The 18,323-nt window shown below is 52.4% G+C and overlaps 6 protein-coding genes across 6 annotated transcripts; 4 read left to right on the forward strand and 2 right to left on the reverse strand.

The window, feature by feature from the left end:
- Positions 1-4,656: 4,656 nt before the first annotated feature.
- On the forward strand, positions 4,657-5,685 carry PG985_009119 (uncharacterized protein; the record flags this gene model as incomplete). Its single annotated transcript, XM_066828887.1, has 4 exons — positions 4,657-4,774; positions 4,828-4,915; positions 4,974-5,067; positions 5,128-5,685. 4 exons carry the CDS (start codon positions 4,657-4,659, stop codon positions 5,683-5,685), a joined length of 858 nt encoding a protein of 285 aa, XP_066683799.1.
- Positions 5,686-7,256: 1,571 nt separating this feature from the next.
- PG985_009120 (uncharacterized protein) lies at positions 7,257-8,864 on the forward strand (the record flags this gene model as incomplete). Its single annotated transcript, XM_066828888.1, has 3 exons — positions 7,257-7,831; positions 7,912-8,460; positions 8,522-8,864. 3 exons carry the CDS (start codon positions 7,257-7,259, stop codon positions 8,862-8,864), a joined length of 1,467 nt encoding a protein of 488 aa, XP_066683800.1.
- Positions 8,865-9,478: 614 nt separating this feature from the next.
- PG985_009121 (Glyoxalase/Bleomycin resistance protein/Dihydroxybiphenyl dioxygenase) lies at positions 9,479-10,750 on the reverse strand (the record flags this gene model as incomplete). The annotated part of the gene is made up of 1 exon (XM_066828889.1): positions 9,479-10,750. One exon carries the CDS (start codon positions 10,748-10,750, stop codon positions 9,479-9,481), a length of 1,272 nt encoding a protein of 423 aa, XP_066683801.1.
- Positions 10,751-11,652: 902 nt separating this feature from the next.
- Positions 11,653-12,456, forward strand: PG985_009122 (uncharacterized protein; the record flags this gene model as incomplete). The annotated part of the gene is made up of 1 exon (XM_066828890.1): positions 11,653-12,456. The coding sequence occupies one exon, from the start codon at positions 11,653-11,655 to the stop codon at positions 12,454-12,456; it is 804 nt and encodes a 267-aa protein (XP_066683802.1).
- A 784-nt stretch (positions 12,457-13,240) lies between these two features.
- On the forward strand, positions 13,241-13,922 carry PG985_009123 (60S ribosomal protein eL27; the record flags this gene model as incomplete). Its single annotated transcript, XM_066828891.1, has 3 exons — positions 13,241-13,303; positions 13,506-13,842; positions 13,915-13,922. The coding sequence occupies 3 exons, from the start codon at positions 13,241-13,243 to the stop codon at positions 13,920-13,922; spliced, it is 408 nt and encodes a 135-aa protein (XP_066683803.1).
- A 2,578-nt stretch (positions 13,923-16,500) lies between these two features.
- PG985_009124 (uncharacterized protein) lies at positions 16,501-17,921 on the reverse strand (the record flags this gene model as incomplete). The annotated part of the gene is made up of 4 exons (XM_066828892.1): positions 16,501-16,872; positions 16,931-17,562; positions 17,630-17,697; positions 17,782-17,921. 4 exons carry the CDS (start codon positions 17,919-17,921, stop codon positions 16,501-16,503), a joined length of 1,212 nt encoding a protein of 403 aa, XP_066683804.1.
- Positions 17,922-18,323: the final 402 nt, after the last annotated feature.

Raw genomic sequence — 18,323 nt, forward strand, 5'->3', positions numbered from 1 at the left:
CGTTAGACACCTGTCCCTCCTCCCACCCCTATTGCTTACGCTGGGGCAGTCTGGTGCGAACCCCCTCGCCCTCCAATGCCGACACTGATGCTGAATCCCGCTGCTGAGGCGAGAAAAACATAACCTCAAACGCATATTTCCACATACCAAGCCGGCAGGCACTGACCTCTTTTCCACCCATGGCGTGCCTCTGAAGCAATACTTGGCAGGGGCTGCTACAACACCGACAGGGGGTAGAGGGAGATGCAGTTTGCAAACTGGTAACCCCCTCTTGTTAATCAGTTGCGGCGGCGGGTCAGCCGCTGTGCGCAAAGGATAGCCGATCCGGAGAGCTTTGAAAGGGCAAAATCTCGTGAGTATCATAATCGCATACGGTCGACTTACCACCTCGGCTAGTCACATTATAAGCCGGTGAGACGAGCTCCTAATTTGGCCATCAGGCGATGAGACCTCTGGGGAGATACACCATGCTTCTGCCGTGGTGCTACTCTGTTTGTAAGTTGGATGGTAGCACAGAAGTTCGAAATTCAGAGCGATCGAGGAGGCAATCATCGCGGGAAGACAAATGGTGCTCTTTGGAGGGCCGTCAGTACACCAGGTAGGATTGTTACAACACACATAAGATCTCGAGGAGACAGATCCAGCCTAGAACCTCGAATACTGTGCTTGCTTGCCCGGGGGAAGGGGCGGGTATCAATCTTCCGGCTGGTTTGCCATTATCCACGACGACGGTGCACGGAAATCAACAGAAGGCTACGGCCCAGGCAATGATATACTACGCGGCCACTATGGCATATTGCCGCCATCAACTACTTACTTTTGATTGTCAATACATTCATCAGGCGAGCCACCCTGCCTCACGGTACTGCCTGTGGTGCTTAGGCATGGTCGCGTAGTCGAAGAATGGGACGTAGGGGTACAAACACGTCGAAGACATATTTCATTCGTGGGCATATGCGGCTGGTAGCATTCAAGGTTGTCAACTAACTTGCTCCATAACGTCCCCTTCAGTGTATCGGAGCGGGGGACATAGATGGCTTCAAAGAAGTCAACTACCTCGCAGAAAGTGTAAGGTGTGATGATGAGCTCTAGTAAACAGCCAAGACGCTGACTTGACAATGACGCCCATTGTTTAGTCGGTGACGAGGGTCGGGCTAGCTCAGTTGGTTAAAGCACTGGTCGCAGCGACGTGACAGTAAGTAGCAGTCAATATTCCCATCCGTGGAAGCCCGAGTAGTTGGATTCGTCTACGAATCATGGAGGAAGGCAAAACAACTACCTGCAAGGGGTGGACTCTTGCTCGTGCATGATGATATTTAGGGATACTCGTCTTAGCACCTTATTGGGTATTCACATGATCACTCAATCGCAGAGGATATATCCACCTCATTCCAGAACATGTTACTATAATCGAGAACTGAATGCCTTCGCGGGATAGTTTGCAAACATCTAGATTCGTAGACGACGACTAGCAACATAACCGCAAATCTACCCAAACGACCATCTTTCTTCATCTAGCCCCTAAGATATATAGAGACCGTCACCAACAGCACACGGAGAGAGTATTTATATCAGTGCACTACTCCTACAGGACTCACATGATATCCAATCGACAGTTGCTTCACCCAGCCACGAGCCAAAGATAGCAATGTCCAATAAAACCACCACAGTTACAGAGTCCGACCTGTCGCATAGGCCGTCCATATCCCCCGAAGAGCCAACATCCGGCAAGTTCGATCAGAGACAGCCGCTCATGGGTTACTGACAAGCCATCATGGTAGCGAATGCCCGCCTCCCATCGCACGAGCGGGATACTTTGCTAACGATCGCACGGCCGCGGACAATGTCTGCTGGGCACCGAGGTGACGTATGAGCCTCAAAGAGAGGAAAACGCTCAGACTTTGGTCTTGCTTCAGCAATACGCGCCTAACAGACACAAGCCACATACTTGAGACGCTGGCATCACCAGTAGGCGCTGCCCACAGACAATTCGTCGGTTATAGCCGCCAGGCGTCCGAAATATCATGCGACAAGATCAGCCGCAGACAGGACCATTGTAACTCTGTTGCCAACCCAAAACTTGATGGGGGTGGCATTAGGGAGTAGCTATAGCGTGATGACCGTTGCCGTAGTTGTTTTCTTTAGCCCGCTGGTGGTGGAGGCCGGGACTTCGCTATATAAGAGGCGTGTTATGACTGCAAACTAAGACTACGAACCAACATGGCATCGCGATTACCGAAAGCATAATGGTCGACCGTATACTCTGCATCCCTTTCAGGGTCTTGACGCTGGCCGATGCCGAGACATTAGCAGTCGCGATAAGAGGCTGGATATATAGACACTTAGACACCAAATCAGCTTGTAACTCTAATATTGACGTCACACGTCACATATTAAGGGGATATGCCAGCTTCATGGATCTTTTCTTCTCCCTTGGACTCATTTGGACTTGGCTTCTGCGACGCGGCCGCTGAGGCTTGAGGTTTCATCGTGAATAACAAGCAAGTAGGGAGGCACTTGTCACCAAGTCGAGATATTGCTAAACAGGGGCTACATTTGAGACCAACTGTCAGACTACTGCAAACCATCATCCGCACGACTGGATGACAAGAGGTAGCGGCATGCCCAGCAACAACAGCAACGCCATAGCCGTCGTCCAGTGAGCGCCTTTCAATGCTGTGGCTGAAACCTTGGGGATCCCTTGCAATACCTACGGCGCTATCATCCATGCAAACCAAACGCAATCGTCAATATCCTTGCTCTCTCGCGAAAAGTTCATATTTTCTTCTGCCTCGGGTAACTCGGTAGCAATGCTTGTACCGGAGTGCGTAAAGTATGCATGCGTTTGCACAGCTCGGGCAGTCCACGTCGCAGTGGCGAGTCCAAATGCACAGCCATCCCTTTGAGTCGGAATGCATCTACAGTTTACGTGAGCGAGTTCTACATACATCTGTACATTAAATAAAATTGTGCAGGCCTGAGTGGTCACCCAATCGCTACAGTCAGCTCGCTTGGCCGAAACAGGCCAACCCTTTATGAGGGACGAATCAGCGATCAACCCTTCCTACCCGCCACCTTCTTGCATACATGTGCTAATTTTACCTTGATTGCACCCACTGTCTTACCCACGTACATGCATATCGTCAAAAGAGAGACAAAGATATACGGAAGTCCACACGAGAGGCTGTGTATTAGGTTACGAGAAACCAAACGGAACATAATGACATATTCCAGAAGGTGTAAGTTAGGCCGTCGTACATCTACCTCATCATCAAGATCATGCATAACGCTGGCGAAATTGCTTACTTGAGGCTGGGCACTGGGTCTGACTCTCCTCTCTGGGTCGGTCCCCTGCCCCTACGTCGATCCTTCAATGCCGATTAGCCACCTCTGCCTCTTGCGCTGCTGCTCGCCCTTTCTTTTGTCGTTGTCAATAAGGAGAGGCTGAGAAGCAGCTTGCTATTTGGGACGCGACACACCTATATCCATCAGACAGAAGCACCTGGTGTTTATGCGCACGAAGCTATCTGCGAAGCCTCGTAGGGAAAAAGCAAGGAGTAGTACCTATACTCAGTCATCGGCCAGTAATGTTAACCTTCTTTGAAGACACATTTGGGTAGTGCCTGCAAGAAGACCTGAAGACATTTTCCTGGGCGACATGGGGCCATCAACCATCTCGGACGACCAACAACCCCACTCCGCTAGCATGTTTCTTTGAGGTTTAGCTTGCCTAATACTGTCCATGTCGTACCCATACTACTACCGACTTTCATCAATCTCTCCATACCTATTGCCAAGCTGCTTCTGCTGCCCACCCCCCTCAAGCGAGCCTGCCACTGCCAGGGAAAAGCATTGGTTTTTAAATTATGCGCGGAGCAGCAGGGTCGCCGTAACAACTCATTGCCCTTGTCACCTTGTCAAGCGTTGGCCAGCCTTGGATGGTTGGAAACCTCTACTATTTGCCTCCGTCGTCTGTTCTTTTTCTTCCTGTCCACACCACTGATCCGTCGACACTGCCGAGACACCGACATCTCTGAAAATCATAGGACGAAAACGACATCTGCAAGTGAGGTTGGGAAAACCGGAGGAAGGATACAGTGCCGAAAAACAAAAACGAGGAAAACCAAAACTCGCTAAAGACCCACTTGTCCCAGGAACAGCTACTGCAACACAGCAAGCCGTCTCGACACCGACAGGCCAAGCGAGTCTTCCATTCCGTCCAGATCTCGCTTCCCATATCTCTCCCCTCGAAAGCCCCGTCACCTGCGACAAATCCTAAGCTACAGCTTGAAGGATATAAGCTGTCGAAGACATTGCACAGACCTGCACGCCTCTCTGTGCGAAGTACTTAATACCCTATCACCATAATACCGAATCGGCCACGCGCAAATCTCGCAATCTCGCAATCAAATGGGTTCGACGGATTTTGGCAAGTTCGAGGTAGGTTCAGGCTCAGTTCAATCTTGCCGCACACACGCCCGCGCGCGACAATCGCGACAACGCGACAATCGCATTCGGCCTTCTTGTGATAGTTCTTGCTGATCAGCTTTCACCGTCAACAGGCATTCTGCCGCGATGCAACCTTGCCCGTTTGTAATGTAAGTGGCCAACATTCTCGCTGCCCGAGCCTTTCTGAGATAATATTATAATACTGACATGGTGATACAGCTACTCTCACAAGGACCGGCCTATTCAAACAACCAGACGGGACCATGGGGCGGCTGCAAGCTAGAGGGCATCCCTTTGAGCGGCGGCCGTCAATTGGGCAACCTGGGTAAGTCTGAGTGACGAAATTTTGGATTTCACTGGTGCTAATGACTTTTGAAGGTTCTATATTACTTTGTGGAATCGCAATTGCAGTCGCAGCGTTACTGCTGCTGCTATCTGAAAGGAAGAAGGCAGCTGTTGGCCGGAGGTAAGCTGAATCACCTGTTCGCTCGCGCTATTTGGCGAGTCGCTAACATCTTGGATAGGGAAATGCAATTGTTCCTTATTGGATACATCATTCTTGAAATATGTGAAATTTTCACTGTGGGAGAGTTCCCTCTGAGCCCAACAGTCCGGATTGTAAGCTCTGAACCGTTGAATCTCTATCTGACCTGAACACATCATCTAACTCTTATTCAGGCATTTTCCGGCGTTCACATCGGCATGGTGATCGCAACGACGTGGATTTTGATGCTCAACGGTGTAGTCGGATACCAGGTTATCGACGACGGGACACCGGTCTCTCTCGGCTTGATGCTGCTGTCCGGCGTTGTTCTTCTTGTCGGCACTGGCTACATCGCCCTCGACACTGGTTACAACTGGACCGGTACATTCGAGAGCAGCTGGGACGTGGCCGGGGGCAACCGAAACATTGCGCTCTATGTCCTGTACCAACTCGCGCCGTTGGTTTTCCTTGTCGCCTTCTTCGTCCTCGAGGCGATTCTGGTTCTGCGCGTACTCGGCGAAGTCCGACCCATGGCCTACTTGACAGGAGCTGCTCTTCTCTTCGCCATTGGCCAGGTCTTCAACTACACAATCAGCCCTTACATTTGCAACGGCACTGCGGGGAAAATTGACGGCGCCCTCTTTGAGACGCTGTTCACTTTGCTTTCCGTCATCATGGTCTGGATTTTCTGGTCCAGCATAACCGAAGACGATTGGCCCATTGCGACGGGACCGGCGACCGGCTATCCCTAATTTAATTCACGTCTCTCATTTGACCACGGAGTTGGAGTTTTTGGTTCACGGGTATACCACTTTGTTATCATTTTTATTTATTTTTGGATTCACAGGCGGACTTTTGGTCTAGCAACCGCGAAACCTCCCATTCCAACAACAAGCAACATTCTACCAAGGCCCCCTTGGGTCTTTTCATTTAATAACGCGGAACACGGCCACCTTTTTTTGAAGAAGCATGTAGCTTTGACAAAGGCACATGTAGGGACACGAGTCAAGCTGTTCAGCGATACGATATACGTGGCGATTGAAGTTCGACTAGAGGAGGAAGGGAAGGGGGAGCAGCATATCTCGGGCTAGACATACAGCATGATTCAGTGGCAGATGTTCTAGCCGTCTTGAAACTGGGCGAGTTCAGTAGCATAGTTGATAGTATACCCCATTTACGCGGCTAATGTATATGATGTCGTATGATGAACTCAAGACTTGGTTAAATCCGTTTTCGTCCAGGTGCACCCGCGGTCCTGTGATATTCGCCTGGACAGGAATGTAGAGCTTTGTTCCACTGTATAAACGTGGTGCCACGTTCGGGGAATTTCAGGAATTCGACGGACGATGGTATTGGAATGCTGATCTACATGCAATCAATGCAAGGAGCGTTGTCTGGTAAGAAAAAGACCCTCCACCCTACGTACTTGTTAATCCCCAACGATCCTTAGCTTTTCCCCGGTTGAAACACGAGCTGAGCGTTTGACCGTCTGGAGTCGGCGGTGCCTCCGGGTATAGTGTATTTACGTAACAGCACAGAGTAAGTATGAGTGCTGCGTATGTAGTTGGCCGTATCACAGTACAGAGGCTCTAATGTAGCCTAGCAAAATAAGCAACGTAGGCCAGCTGCACGTGTGTAAGTAGGCCCCATTTCGTGCATCTCGTAGCGAACTCATTAATGCATGCAAGGCTACTCCGTACTGCTCCGTACCTGTGGATGTAAGGGTGAGATGGATCCCTAGAAATCACCAGAAGCAAGTGCACACTTGAGATGTGATACCTAAAGTATTAATTCCCGGCGGCAGTGGGGAGAGCTGAGCTGAGCTTTGAGCAGAGCCGCTGCCACTTGCCCCACACACCCCCGCTAAGTGAGCAGCCAAGGGAGGAGCCGCCAAAGACAAAGACAAGCGACCAAGGCTTATTTACTCAGGTCAGGTCAAGATAATACAGTGCGTCACAATTGACGACAGCCTCGCCCCGACGATCCTTCCTTTTCCTTTTCCTCCCTTGAAAGCTGCGGTTCCCATGCGCTGCGCTGAAGACCCGATACCCATCTCTTCGGGGCAGATTATGTGAAACTTTGGCGGGTGGGCATATGGATCTTAGGTCTTCAAGAGCCAAGTACGATATCTACATACCTACTTACTTACTCATCAACAACTTTTTTGTTTTTCCATGCAGTAGCGCCTGCTTGCAAAGGGCACCTGGAAAGCAGCCCTGGCGTCCCTTTCCGCGACTTGTTCCCATCTTGGGTGACTGCTTGCGCCCTTGTGCTTCCCCCGTAGTCCGTCGTTCCACAACCTTCACCCGCAAGCACCGCCGCCATGGCCGACTCCGACGGCGAATACAACGGCAACGATGGCTCCGACGACGATTTGGGCAACCCCCACGACACGCGCGGCGGACGATCACGGCCCGATGGCAATAAGAAGGGTGGGCGTAAGAAGGAAACGCAGGCGTCCTGGGAAAACCTCCAGCGGTCCTGGGATACCGTGACCGAGGGCGCGGATGGCACTCTGCAGGGGGCCATCGAGGGCCTGGCCGAGGCGCAGAAGCGCGCGCGCCTCATGAAAGACACGACGCCCCTACAGAGAGGTATAATACGGCACCTGGTGCTCGTGCTGGACATGTCGTTCGCCATGCTCGAGAAGGATCTGCTGCCCAGCCGCCACGAGCTGACCATGGCCTACACAAAGGAATTCGTACGAGAATACTTTGAGCAGAACCCCATCTCCCAGCTGAGCATCGTGGGCATGAGGGACGGCGTCGCCGTGCGCGTCAGCGACATGAGCGGAAGCCCAAGTCATCACCTGGAGAAGCTGGAGGAATGGGTAAAGCAGGAGCCCCAGGGCAGCCCCAGTCTGCAGAACGCGCTGGAGATGTGCAGGGGTGCTTTATTGTAAGTCTTTTCTTGCGAGCCTTTCGCCGGCTTCAATGTGTGGGTATTTGGAATCGGTTTTTCTCACAGATTGTCTACAGTAATACTCCTTCACATGGCACACGAGAAGTCCTCGTCGTCTATGGGGCACTCATGTCCAGTGATCCTGGCGACATCCATGACACCATCAGCTCCCTAATAAAGGATCGCGTACGAGTATCAGTGGTGGGAGTTGCCGCGCAGGTCGCCATCTGCGCCGAGTTATGCAGCAAAACCAATGGGGGCGACGAATCCGGCTATCGGATAGCACTGCACGAGCAGCATTTTCGCGACTTGCTCCTCGAGCTCACGACACCACCGGCCACACGTACAGAAGAGCAAAGCAATGCCAGCTTGCTCATGATGGGCTTCCCCTCCCGCACCTTGGCCGAAGGGGACACAATCAACTATTGCGCCTGCCACAACCGCACCACAAGGGAGGGATACGACTGCACGCGCTGCGGCTCTAGAGTCTGCCGTTTGCCGGCCGAGTGTCCCGGCTGCGGCCTGACCCTTATCCTCTCCACGCATCTGGCTCGCTCGTACCACCATCTGTTCCCTCTGCGGAACTGGGTCGAGGTTCCGTGGTCCAAGGCCACCCGCTCGAAGGCGTGCTATGCCTGCTTAGCCCCGTTCCCGGACAAACCAAAGCCGCCAAAGCCCAAGCCAAAGGAGAGAAGAAAAAGCCGAGGCCGGCACAGCGTCACCCGCAGCAGCAGGTGGTGCCCCGTCCAAAGATGCCCCGGCTAAAGCCACCCCGGCTACAACGCCCAAACCGCCTAGGGGGCTAAGCGAGTCAAGCCGGTACGCCTGCGAAGTCTGCAACAACCATTTCTGCATAGACTGCGATCTCTTCGCGCACGAGATCCTGCACAACTGCCCCGGGTGCCAGAGCGACACGAGGGCACGAGACGATCCCAATCCGGATCTGGAGATGAACGGCGTGGATGGGGCTCCGGCGGAGGCTCACGTGAATGGCGACGCCAACGGGAGCGCCATGGAGATAGACTCGTGAGCGAGTCCCCGAGGAAGAAAAAGTCGCCAGCTTTCAGAGACGGGCCATGGTGTAAGGCCGTTCAGAGAGCAAAGTTAAGGATAGAAAGGATTATCGGCGTTTTTACCACACAGACGAGCCTGGTGTTCCCCATATGAGGATAATGGCCTCTATTTGGATGGATACAGTCGGGACGATGGGATTTGTATCTCCGCGTTGTATATATAGTGAACTAAGCAGGGCCTCGCGACCCTAATCGAGCCTGAAGTCTTGAGAACAGCGCCTCAGAAAATCTTATTTCACTGCAGATTCAAATATATGATGCCAATATTGATAATGATGGTGAACAGCCTATCGCTGAATATGAATATGAATGTGCTCGCTTGCTTAAATAACGACCAATAACTCCCTGTCCGCGTGGGTACGTGATCCGTCCCTCCCGGTTCATCCGATTGCCTTCTAAGATATATACATACACATTGCAATTTCCACTGGTATCAGTCTTTATACTGTGCCTTTCCGTGCCAACTTGGCCATGAACTCGGCACCGGCAACTTTCTTTTTGCCCGTCCTCCTTTCTCAAATCCGTCAGATTATGCGGCATAAGCCATCATAGCAATGTCTACTGCTCCCGACTACAAGTTGCCCCTATCGGCCTGCTCCCTCTCGATCGCCTCGAAGAGGCTCTTGAAGTTTCCAGCGCCGAACCCTTCAAAGTGCTCGCGCTGGATGATCTCGACGAAGACGGTGGGGCGGTCGACGAGAGGCTTGGTGAAGAGCTGGAGCAGGTAGCCGCCCTCATCGTAGTCGATGAGGATGTTGAGGCGCTCGAGGGTGTCGAAGTCCTGGCGGAGCTCCCAGGAGCGCTTCTCGGTGGCGAGGCGGTGGCGCATCGTCTCGTAGTAGACGGGCGGAACGCTGATGAACTCGACGCCACGGGCGCGCATGGCGGCCACGGTGGTGATGATGTCGCGGGTCAGCAGGGCGATGTGCTGCACCCCGGCCCCGGAGTTGTAGACGACGTACTCCTCGATCTGGGACTTCTTCTTGCCCGGGGCCGGTTCGTTGATGGGCATCTTGACCAGGTTGTTGGCCGAGGCCATCACGATGGAGCTCAGGGCCGAGAACTCGGTGCAGATCTGCGAGTCGTCGACGCTCCAGAAGCGGTGAAAGGAGAGACACTGCTCGTAAAAGGCGCAGGCGGCCACCATCTCGTTCCAGCCCTGGTTGCCGACGCAGTGGTCGATGCGAGCCAGGTCGACGGAGGGCAGGCTGACGCTCGAGGGGGGCGGGGACTGGGCGCGGAAGCCGGGTAGGAAGACGCCCGAATATGAGCCCCGTGAGATGAGAGTGTGAGTGGTGTCGCCGTACGTGCGGATCACGGCCGTCTCGACGGCGCCGTGCTGCTTGTCGTGAACCCGGGTGGGCTCCTGGACCGAGACGGCGCCGCCCGACATGGCCTTGAAATAGACGCCCTCGACGTTGTCCACCTCGAAGGCCACGTCCTTCACGGCGTCGCCGTGCCTCTCCAGGTGGGCATGCATCTCCTTGAGGAGGGCACTCTCGGCCTCAGTTATGGGCTCCTCTTCCGGGAGGTGGGCATGTGACCGGATAGGGGATGTGAAGACAAAGCGGATGTCACCGTTGGCTACCACGTACGAGGTGAAGTACCTGCTACCTGTCTCCAGGCCCTTGTACGCTATGGTTTTGAAGCCGAAGAGGGTGTTATAGTAGGACGCTGCTTGCTTCGCATTGCCCACCCACCAGGTGACATGATCGTAGGCTTGGAAGTTGGCAACTCCAGCTTGCACTGCGAATTCGTCGGTGTGGGTGAAGTTATCCGTTTGGGAGGACGACACATCGGCAGTGTGCCCGTTGAGCAACTCGGATACTGCGGAGGGTGCCATATCGGGTCGCCTGTAGTTGTGCAAGGTAATTCAGTTGACTTGATGTATGGTTGAAAATGAGTGCCAGAAGGTCAATAGAGACTGTTAAGCAGTACCAGAAGCATTGATTGCCAGTTTCGACGTTTAGTATCACCTTGATATCACGTCGAAGAGAGCCGTTGTTTTGATAGATTCGTCAATGAGCATGAGTGAAGTAAGTCCATTGTGAAATACTGAATGATATGGACCTGGCATGTAAGCCAAGGCGGCCGACCAGCAACGGCCAAGAGCGGACCAGCGGCTGCCGTCTGAGGGTAGACATGCCGATTCGAAATTCCGCACTGGAAGCCCTTTGCTTAGGTCAGATGGCCCGAGACAATGCGCGGCGTTCCTTTGAATGAAAGAGCGTGGATGCGGATATCCTATTGTCCTTGCATCCTTGGATGGCGGAATACCAGCCGCGCTGCAAATAGACTCGGGCCAGGCGTAAACCCGCTCGGCTACCCACGGCCATCCACGGGGCCTGCTGCAAATGACCACTCAGACAGCGTCATCCTGCCATATCAATGCACCTCGACTCAATGCGCCATGCACCTGCCCGAAAATGAGGAAGTCCTTATCAGTTGGAAGGACTAGGACTCGTAATCACTCGTAGAGGCAACTATCGCACCCTGGCAAAAGGTATGTGGCGCCGAGCTTTGTTGCTTAGGAAACCCTCCATCTGCCCCGTTTGCGACTCATGAGAGACTTGAATCATCTCACTTGTATTCATCTTCCGCACAGCCCAGCCTCACCACGTATTGAGATTGAACTCTTGACATCAGAGCACCGCTTGTCAGTATTTGAAGATATCTCCGAGACCAAGATTCCTGTTTAGTATACCGAACGATCTGGTATACCAGTTCGAAAGACCACAGATTAACATGGAGTCCACTTCACTCAGTCGCCGAGATGAGAATGTGCTGGAGAAAATGAAGGATCCCGAGTCGAACCCCCTTATGGCTGTCTTGATAGACTCGGCATTGCCCAGGGACCCGAACATTCACCAGCCCTCTGTCTACGAACGGGTTTCTCAGCGAGAGCGCGACATAGTAGTGACAATGCAGCAGCTTGAAATGCAGCTAGCAGGGCTCAAGACTGCCACTCCAGTCCTAGACCCTACCAAGGAATACAAGACTTGTGTTGCTCATCTTGGCCAACTGATCGCCGAGTACCCCCAATACGCAAGTGCCCGCAACAACCGAGCCCAGGCTTTGAGGCGACTTTATGGCGACGGGATGTTGTTGCGCGTAGACGACCCCAAAGCTCTTGCTCAGGGCGCGCAATTTTCGGAAAAGAAGGAGGCGGCAGCAATGGCACTCTCGGATCTTGATGAGGCAGTCAAGCTGCTGACACCGAAGAGCCTATTTTCGTCCATCTCCCCACAGGCCAGCAAGACGCTGGCGCTTTCTCACACCCAGAGAGCAGCGCTGTATCACATTACCGCAAAAGGGCTGCCGGACGAAACGGACAGGAGCGGTTTAAATATACACGAGGGTCGCAAAGAAATCGGCTGGAGCAAGATGAACTTTGAAGAAGCAGCATCGAGAGATTTTGCTCTGGGCGGACGATATGGGAACGAAATCGCGAAGGGCCTAGCTGTCGCCACAAACCCTACAGCCAAGTTGTGTGGCCAAATGGTTCGTGAGGCTATGAAGAAGGAGTATGGTCCCGCGTTCGAGGTTTGAAGTTGGTGTGTGTATTACGAAGATTTCTTTGAGAGCCCGAGACGTCTGATCAAGCGCATGTCAGTACAAAGCGTATTGTAGAAAGTTGGCGGCCATGCAAGGAGGCCAAAATAGAGATTATTCACCTCTGTAGAGAACCAATGGTCTCCCGCGTGGTCCGACCCTGTTCCTTCTCTTCACGATTGATCCGAGTAGCAGCTGCGCTGAGACCAATGAAGAGAGCGAAGATAGGATCGGCAACCTTAGAGATGATGTAGGTGGGAGGTGCCATGATGCACTGTTTGCGCAATATGAGGCGTACGATAGCTTCAGGAATGTTTACTTGCTTTGGAAGCCAAAGGTGCTGGGTTTAACCAACTTGCGATCAAGCTGAAAAGGTACCATTGATGTCCAATGGGGGCGGGTGGTGTTATTGTGTGGTGGTGGGCTTCATCGATCAAGCTGCTGCTGCTGCTGCTTGCTACTCGGCTCGCTCTACTTCGGACCAAAACTGTCCCAAGCTCCGTGCCCCTCCGTCGGTCAATCGGTAAGATACTTACAACTTGTACCATTTCCAGAGGGAAAAGCAGTGCTATCTAATCAGACGCTTGGGCCATGCAGATGACCCACAATTCTCCTTTTCTCATTGGCTATGGATTTTTGCCCTACACACAAATCCACGATTTTTCATTGGGAACTTTTCCAGCTACGGTAGGTCAACGCACGCCAAAGGAACATCACCAATCCTCACACACAACGTCCCTCTTTCCGACTTCATACTTGCCCTCGACAACCCGACGACAAAATGAAGTTCCTTAAGGTCGGCAGAGTTGCCATCATCACCCGCGGCCGCTACGCCGGTAAGAAGGTACGTTTCGACAGCCAGAAGAATTCCCGCCCCAAAGAAATATGCGTGTGCCTGTGTGGAGGGGGAGACGATGGCCGGCTCGGGACGAAATTATTCGACAGACGCAACTTGAGCGGTTCGACCTCGGAAGTCATGATGGCCTGCTTTGGGGCATGGGGAGTTCAAAGACGGCCAAGTCAATTGCTAACTTGCCTTCGTTAAGGTCGTCATCATCCAGCCCGTCGACAGCGGCAACAAGACGCACCCTTACGGCCACGCTCTGGTTGCTGGCATCGAGCGATACCCTGCCAAGATCACCCGCCGCATGTCCAAGACCCGCCAGGAGAAGCGCTCGAAGATCAAGCCTTTCGTCAAGGCCATCAACTACAACCACTTGATGCCCACCCGTTACACTCTCGAGCTCGAGGGTCTCAAGGGTGCCGTCACCGCCGAGACCTTCAAGGAGGTCAGCCAGCGTGAGGATGCCAAGAAGAACGTGAAGAAGGTGCTGGAGGAGCGCTACACCAGCGGCAAGAACCGATGGTTCTTCACCCCTCTGAGTATGTCACCATTGCGCACCAACGCTCTCTATTTTTTTCATGTCCTCGATCGACCCGGCTAACCATTCGCAGGATTCTAAATAAAACGCATTTTTCCTCGTTCACGTTCTCATGTCGTTCGGTTCTCGGGGTTCAAGGGAAATGGGAAAGATGTATATCGCATCCTTTACGGTCTAGAGCGCAATAGGAATTGCTCTTGATGAATTGACAGCATTGACAAAGACAACCAAAAACGACCGTGTCCGTGTGCGCTGTGTTCTCCACGAGTAATGATGCTTGACCCAGATACGACGGAACAGAACTGGCGCTTCAAAGGAGTTAAGGTCATGGAGAGGTCAATATTAGTGTATTTTGTTCGGCCCAGAACGATGTTGGACTCGGATCAACACTCAACTGCTACATATTCGACAGGCGGCCGAGCATGACTGGGATGAACTCGGGGAAATATCGCATCCCTCGCTTTCTGTACCTAATTATGGTAGAAAGCAACCCCGTACAACCACTACCATTGATGGGTCTCAAGTGACGTTGCCTTCTGAGCGGCTGGGCATGTTTTTGATATTGGCCCATCGATGACCAAGATCTGCCCACGTGTTAGTGATCTGCCATTTAAAACGCTGCTCGCCGTCGGTATTGAATGGCTGTTTGTCTTTCAATGATATTAATGTCTCAAGCAACTGGCGCTAGGTGCTAGCCTTGATCCATTGCTTGGTATTACCATTGGGTGAGGATTGTTGTATACTGTACCATGGCGAATTTTGGCTGAACATGCTCAATATCTCTACACTGCTTCCGCGATAAATGAAAGCATGATAAAGCTGAAAGATGGTATGCATATAATATCGAGGTGGCGGCACGTGTATCTCGTGTCTCACAGTACAGCCTGTCCAGACAACGGCGTCATAGAGCAAGTCCCGTCCAGGGTTCGTCCTCGTCCATGCATTATCCCTATATAGCTGCTGCTTAGGCATACATGAGGATTATCACCAACCTTGAAAGCCCGACAACAAATCAACGTTCTTAACAACATCAACGTGGGGGTTACAAAATCTTATGCAGGTAGGCACCCAAAGCTGTTTCAGAGTAATTCCCAAGTAGCCGCGTGTGCCACAAAAGCATCGCCGGGCTTATACTTGGGTCCAACACGATCATCTTGAACGGACGTCCGGTCCCGTGGTGGTGCCGACGCCGCGCGGACCGTTGCGAGAGACCAGGAAACAGGCTGCTGGGCCTGATCCAGAAAATCATCTGTCGCCTGCGTCTTTTTCTCACATTCTGTTCCTCGCTAAAGTCTCTAGTGTTCACGAGCATGCTCTATCTTGCGCACCGTCCATGTCTTGGATGGCCATATCCACGTGCTTAGCCGCCAAGAGGATTTTGATGATCTCCCACTCACTCATTCGCACACACGCACACACAAAATTGAAGTACGACGATGCATTTTGACTTTCAATAAAGCCAGGTGCGCGGCCCGGCGGGCTCGCGAAAGCGGCGAAACGAGCACGACTCCGAGGAGCTGTGTGCCCATGAAGACAACAAAGGAATAAGACCACAGGGGAGGAGTTCAGACGGCGTGGGTACAGGTTGATGTATACCAGATTTTACTTCTCTATCCTCATAGGCCGCTCTTAAGTCACTGTCTCTTCTGGGCGGGCATCAAGAAGGGTGGTGTGGCGTGGTTTATCATCCTGTCTCCCTGGACCCTTCTCTTTCCCACCACAACCTTAAGAAAAGTGCCCATTAATGGTGGTAGATAGCACTATTCCCACGAAATTATACGGTACTTTATGAATTGGCATTGTTTAGTGGTATTGTCATAATGTTTATGCAGCTAAATATATGAAAGCCGTGCTTCCACCACCAGGAAGATACACGAACCGCACCCTGGAAATAGACGGGAGTCACACTGGCCATCGGAAGATACTTCGGTGCTTATCAAGTTTTCCAGAGCGATCCCACTGTTTTTATGCGATCTATATTTAATACAACCGTGTAGCGAACCGTAGAGCAGGGTTCGCTTACTCAGTGTCATCTATATCGGTTCGTGATATCGCGGTTTAGTCATCGTCTAAATCTTCACGACGACGTGATGCCCTGAACAAACTTATCAACAGTCTTGACCGTTTAAGTCAGGTGTGTAGATACTGATTCCACAGCACCTGGAGTATTCATCGCCTTCGAGTGTAGTCAATAGTCAAGATATGTTTTACATTCAAGATTTGTTGTCTATTTCGCCCAGCGCCGTTTCTAAGTTACATCCGGACACGCTTTTGAGCGTAAACATCGCCGTCCCACCGAGCTCTTTGCTCTCGACGCCTTTCCCCTGTTCTATAGCTGTACAATCAGACACTGACAGGCCCTTCCCTCCTTCGCAGAAGACCTGGGTGAATGAGAAAGGATCCAATTATGAGTTTCCTTGTATAAGGGCGCAAATGGGAATGAAGGAAATGGGTGCAAATTATGTACTGGAGATTGCAGAAATTCCCGTCCTGCTATGATCACATTGTTCATAGCCAATCTGGGGGGGTGCCCAGTGATCGAACTTCCACGTCATCATCATCTCGTGGTGGTTGCCATTATGAACTCCGGACCTCGCCTCGTAATATCAAACATCATACCAGGAACAGGCGTTTTGCCCGTTCACTGCGTCTCATTCCCTCATGAGTTCCAGCCGTACTTGGCAGCAGCCTCGGACATGTACTTGGAAGGGTCATATTCAGGGGCGTAGGTAGGAGCCAAGCCGCCAAACAGGACGAAAATCACGAACAGGCCAACCGAGATGGCGATGACCTTGCGCAGAGCAGGACGGGTCTGGCCAAGTTCAGCCCACTGGCGGCCGCCCTCGGCAGCGTAGCCCTTGATGGCTTCGTAACCAAGCTTGTAGTAGACCATGCCACCAAGAGCAATGGTGTAGCCGAATGCCTGGAGACCCGAGATAGGGGTACCCCAGATCAGCATGGAGGCAGCAACGAGCAGGACATCCTTGAGGACACCGCAGAGAGTCATGACGAGGGATGAAGTCTTGCCGATCTACAATTACGTCAATTAGCATCTTGTCTCGAGAGAAGAAGACAGTTGTGAAACTTACCAGAAGAACGACGGAAACGTTCAGCATGAAGGCGCAAAGACCGTTCAGGAAGAAGGTGAACAGACCAACGTGGTAAACCTGGTCCATCGAGACCTTGGGCACCTCCCAGAAAAGGGCAACAAGACCGTTCATGACAGCGCAGACGGGGGCGAAGTAGTACACGGAGACCAGGGGATCCATCTTGTACTCGGCAGAGCTGAGAAGGGCCTGGACCAAGTTGAGACGGACGGCCTCGAAGACGACACCACCGATCTGGAAGAAGAAGCCGACCCAAACGAACTTGATCTCTCCGAAAGAGGCAATCATGACACCGACAACAATGGCCGAAACGTTCATCAAAACCTTCATGTTGGGCTGGGCAATTCCCATGACCCAACTGGAAAGGAGGACAGCAACAGGCGTAGTAGCCTTGAGCATCTGGATGAAGGCAACACTGAGGTACAGGTAGGTCAGGTTGCCGCAAATCAAACTCAAGCTGAAGAAAACACCGATGGGCACAATGGCGCGCAGGTAGACGCGGCCAGTCATCTTGACGGTCTTGCGGCCATCAAGGAGGTGCGTGTAGCGGGCGAGAATCTGTGTCATGATCGTGGCAAACGTCAAGTGGTACGTCGTGAGGATGACGGGATAACCTGTCTAGTCTCAGTATCGTGTTTCACCGCAGCTGGCGTGCGAATCGGTGCTGGCGGTGCGACTTACGGAAGTTGAGGGTGTCGAGAATCCATTTGTTGAACAGGATGACGGAGGACGAGCAAGCAATCCAGACTCTGCGGTTGCCTCTTGGTTAGCGATTTGCATTCCTTCCGTGGGAGGGAACGGGAAAGTGCGCCGCAACGGGGCCATCGACGTACGTGACATAAAGTGCCGGGTGGATGTTCAGGCTCAGGCCAAGAGCGTCCGACTTGTCGGTAGCAGGGGCGGGCAGAATGGGGCCCTTGGGCTCAGGCCGCGGGATCTCTCCCGAGACTCTGGTCTTCTCTTCGCCGCTCATTTTGTCGTTGGTGTCGTCGAAAGATTAAAAGGTTGGTAAAAGGGGGAAGCAACAGTAGAGTACAGTATCAAGAATGAAAGGATGTAACGAATGCAGATGGCCTAGATAGGACCGGGATATCTTGTGGTGGCAGTGGAGAATATGACTATTCCAAGACCGCGTAGAGCGTTGACCTCGTCTGGACCGACTTCAAAAGTAGATTGAAGAGTACAGAAAAGGTTCGCAAGAGGAAGGAAAACAGGATGGCTGTTTTGTTTAGGGGAGGTGGGAGAGATAAATCAATTGAGGGCAAACTTGGAAGTTGGAAAAAAGGGCTGCATTATTTGAGTTATGGCAGGGGCTCCACTCAACCACGCAGGTTTGATCTGGGATTATTTAACTTGGGACAGACAGGACAGGTGG

This window comes from Apiospora marii (genome assembly GCF_038362585.1).
Source record: "Apiospora marii strain CBS 49790 chromosome Unknown utg000005l_segment0_segment0, whole genome shotgun sequence".
NCBI classification, from domain to species: domain Eukaryota; kingdom Fungi; phylum Ascomycota; class Sordariomycetes; order Amphisphaeriales; family Apiosporaceae; genus Apiospora; species Apiospora marii.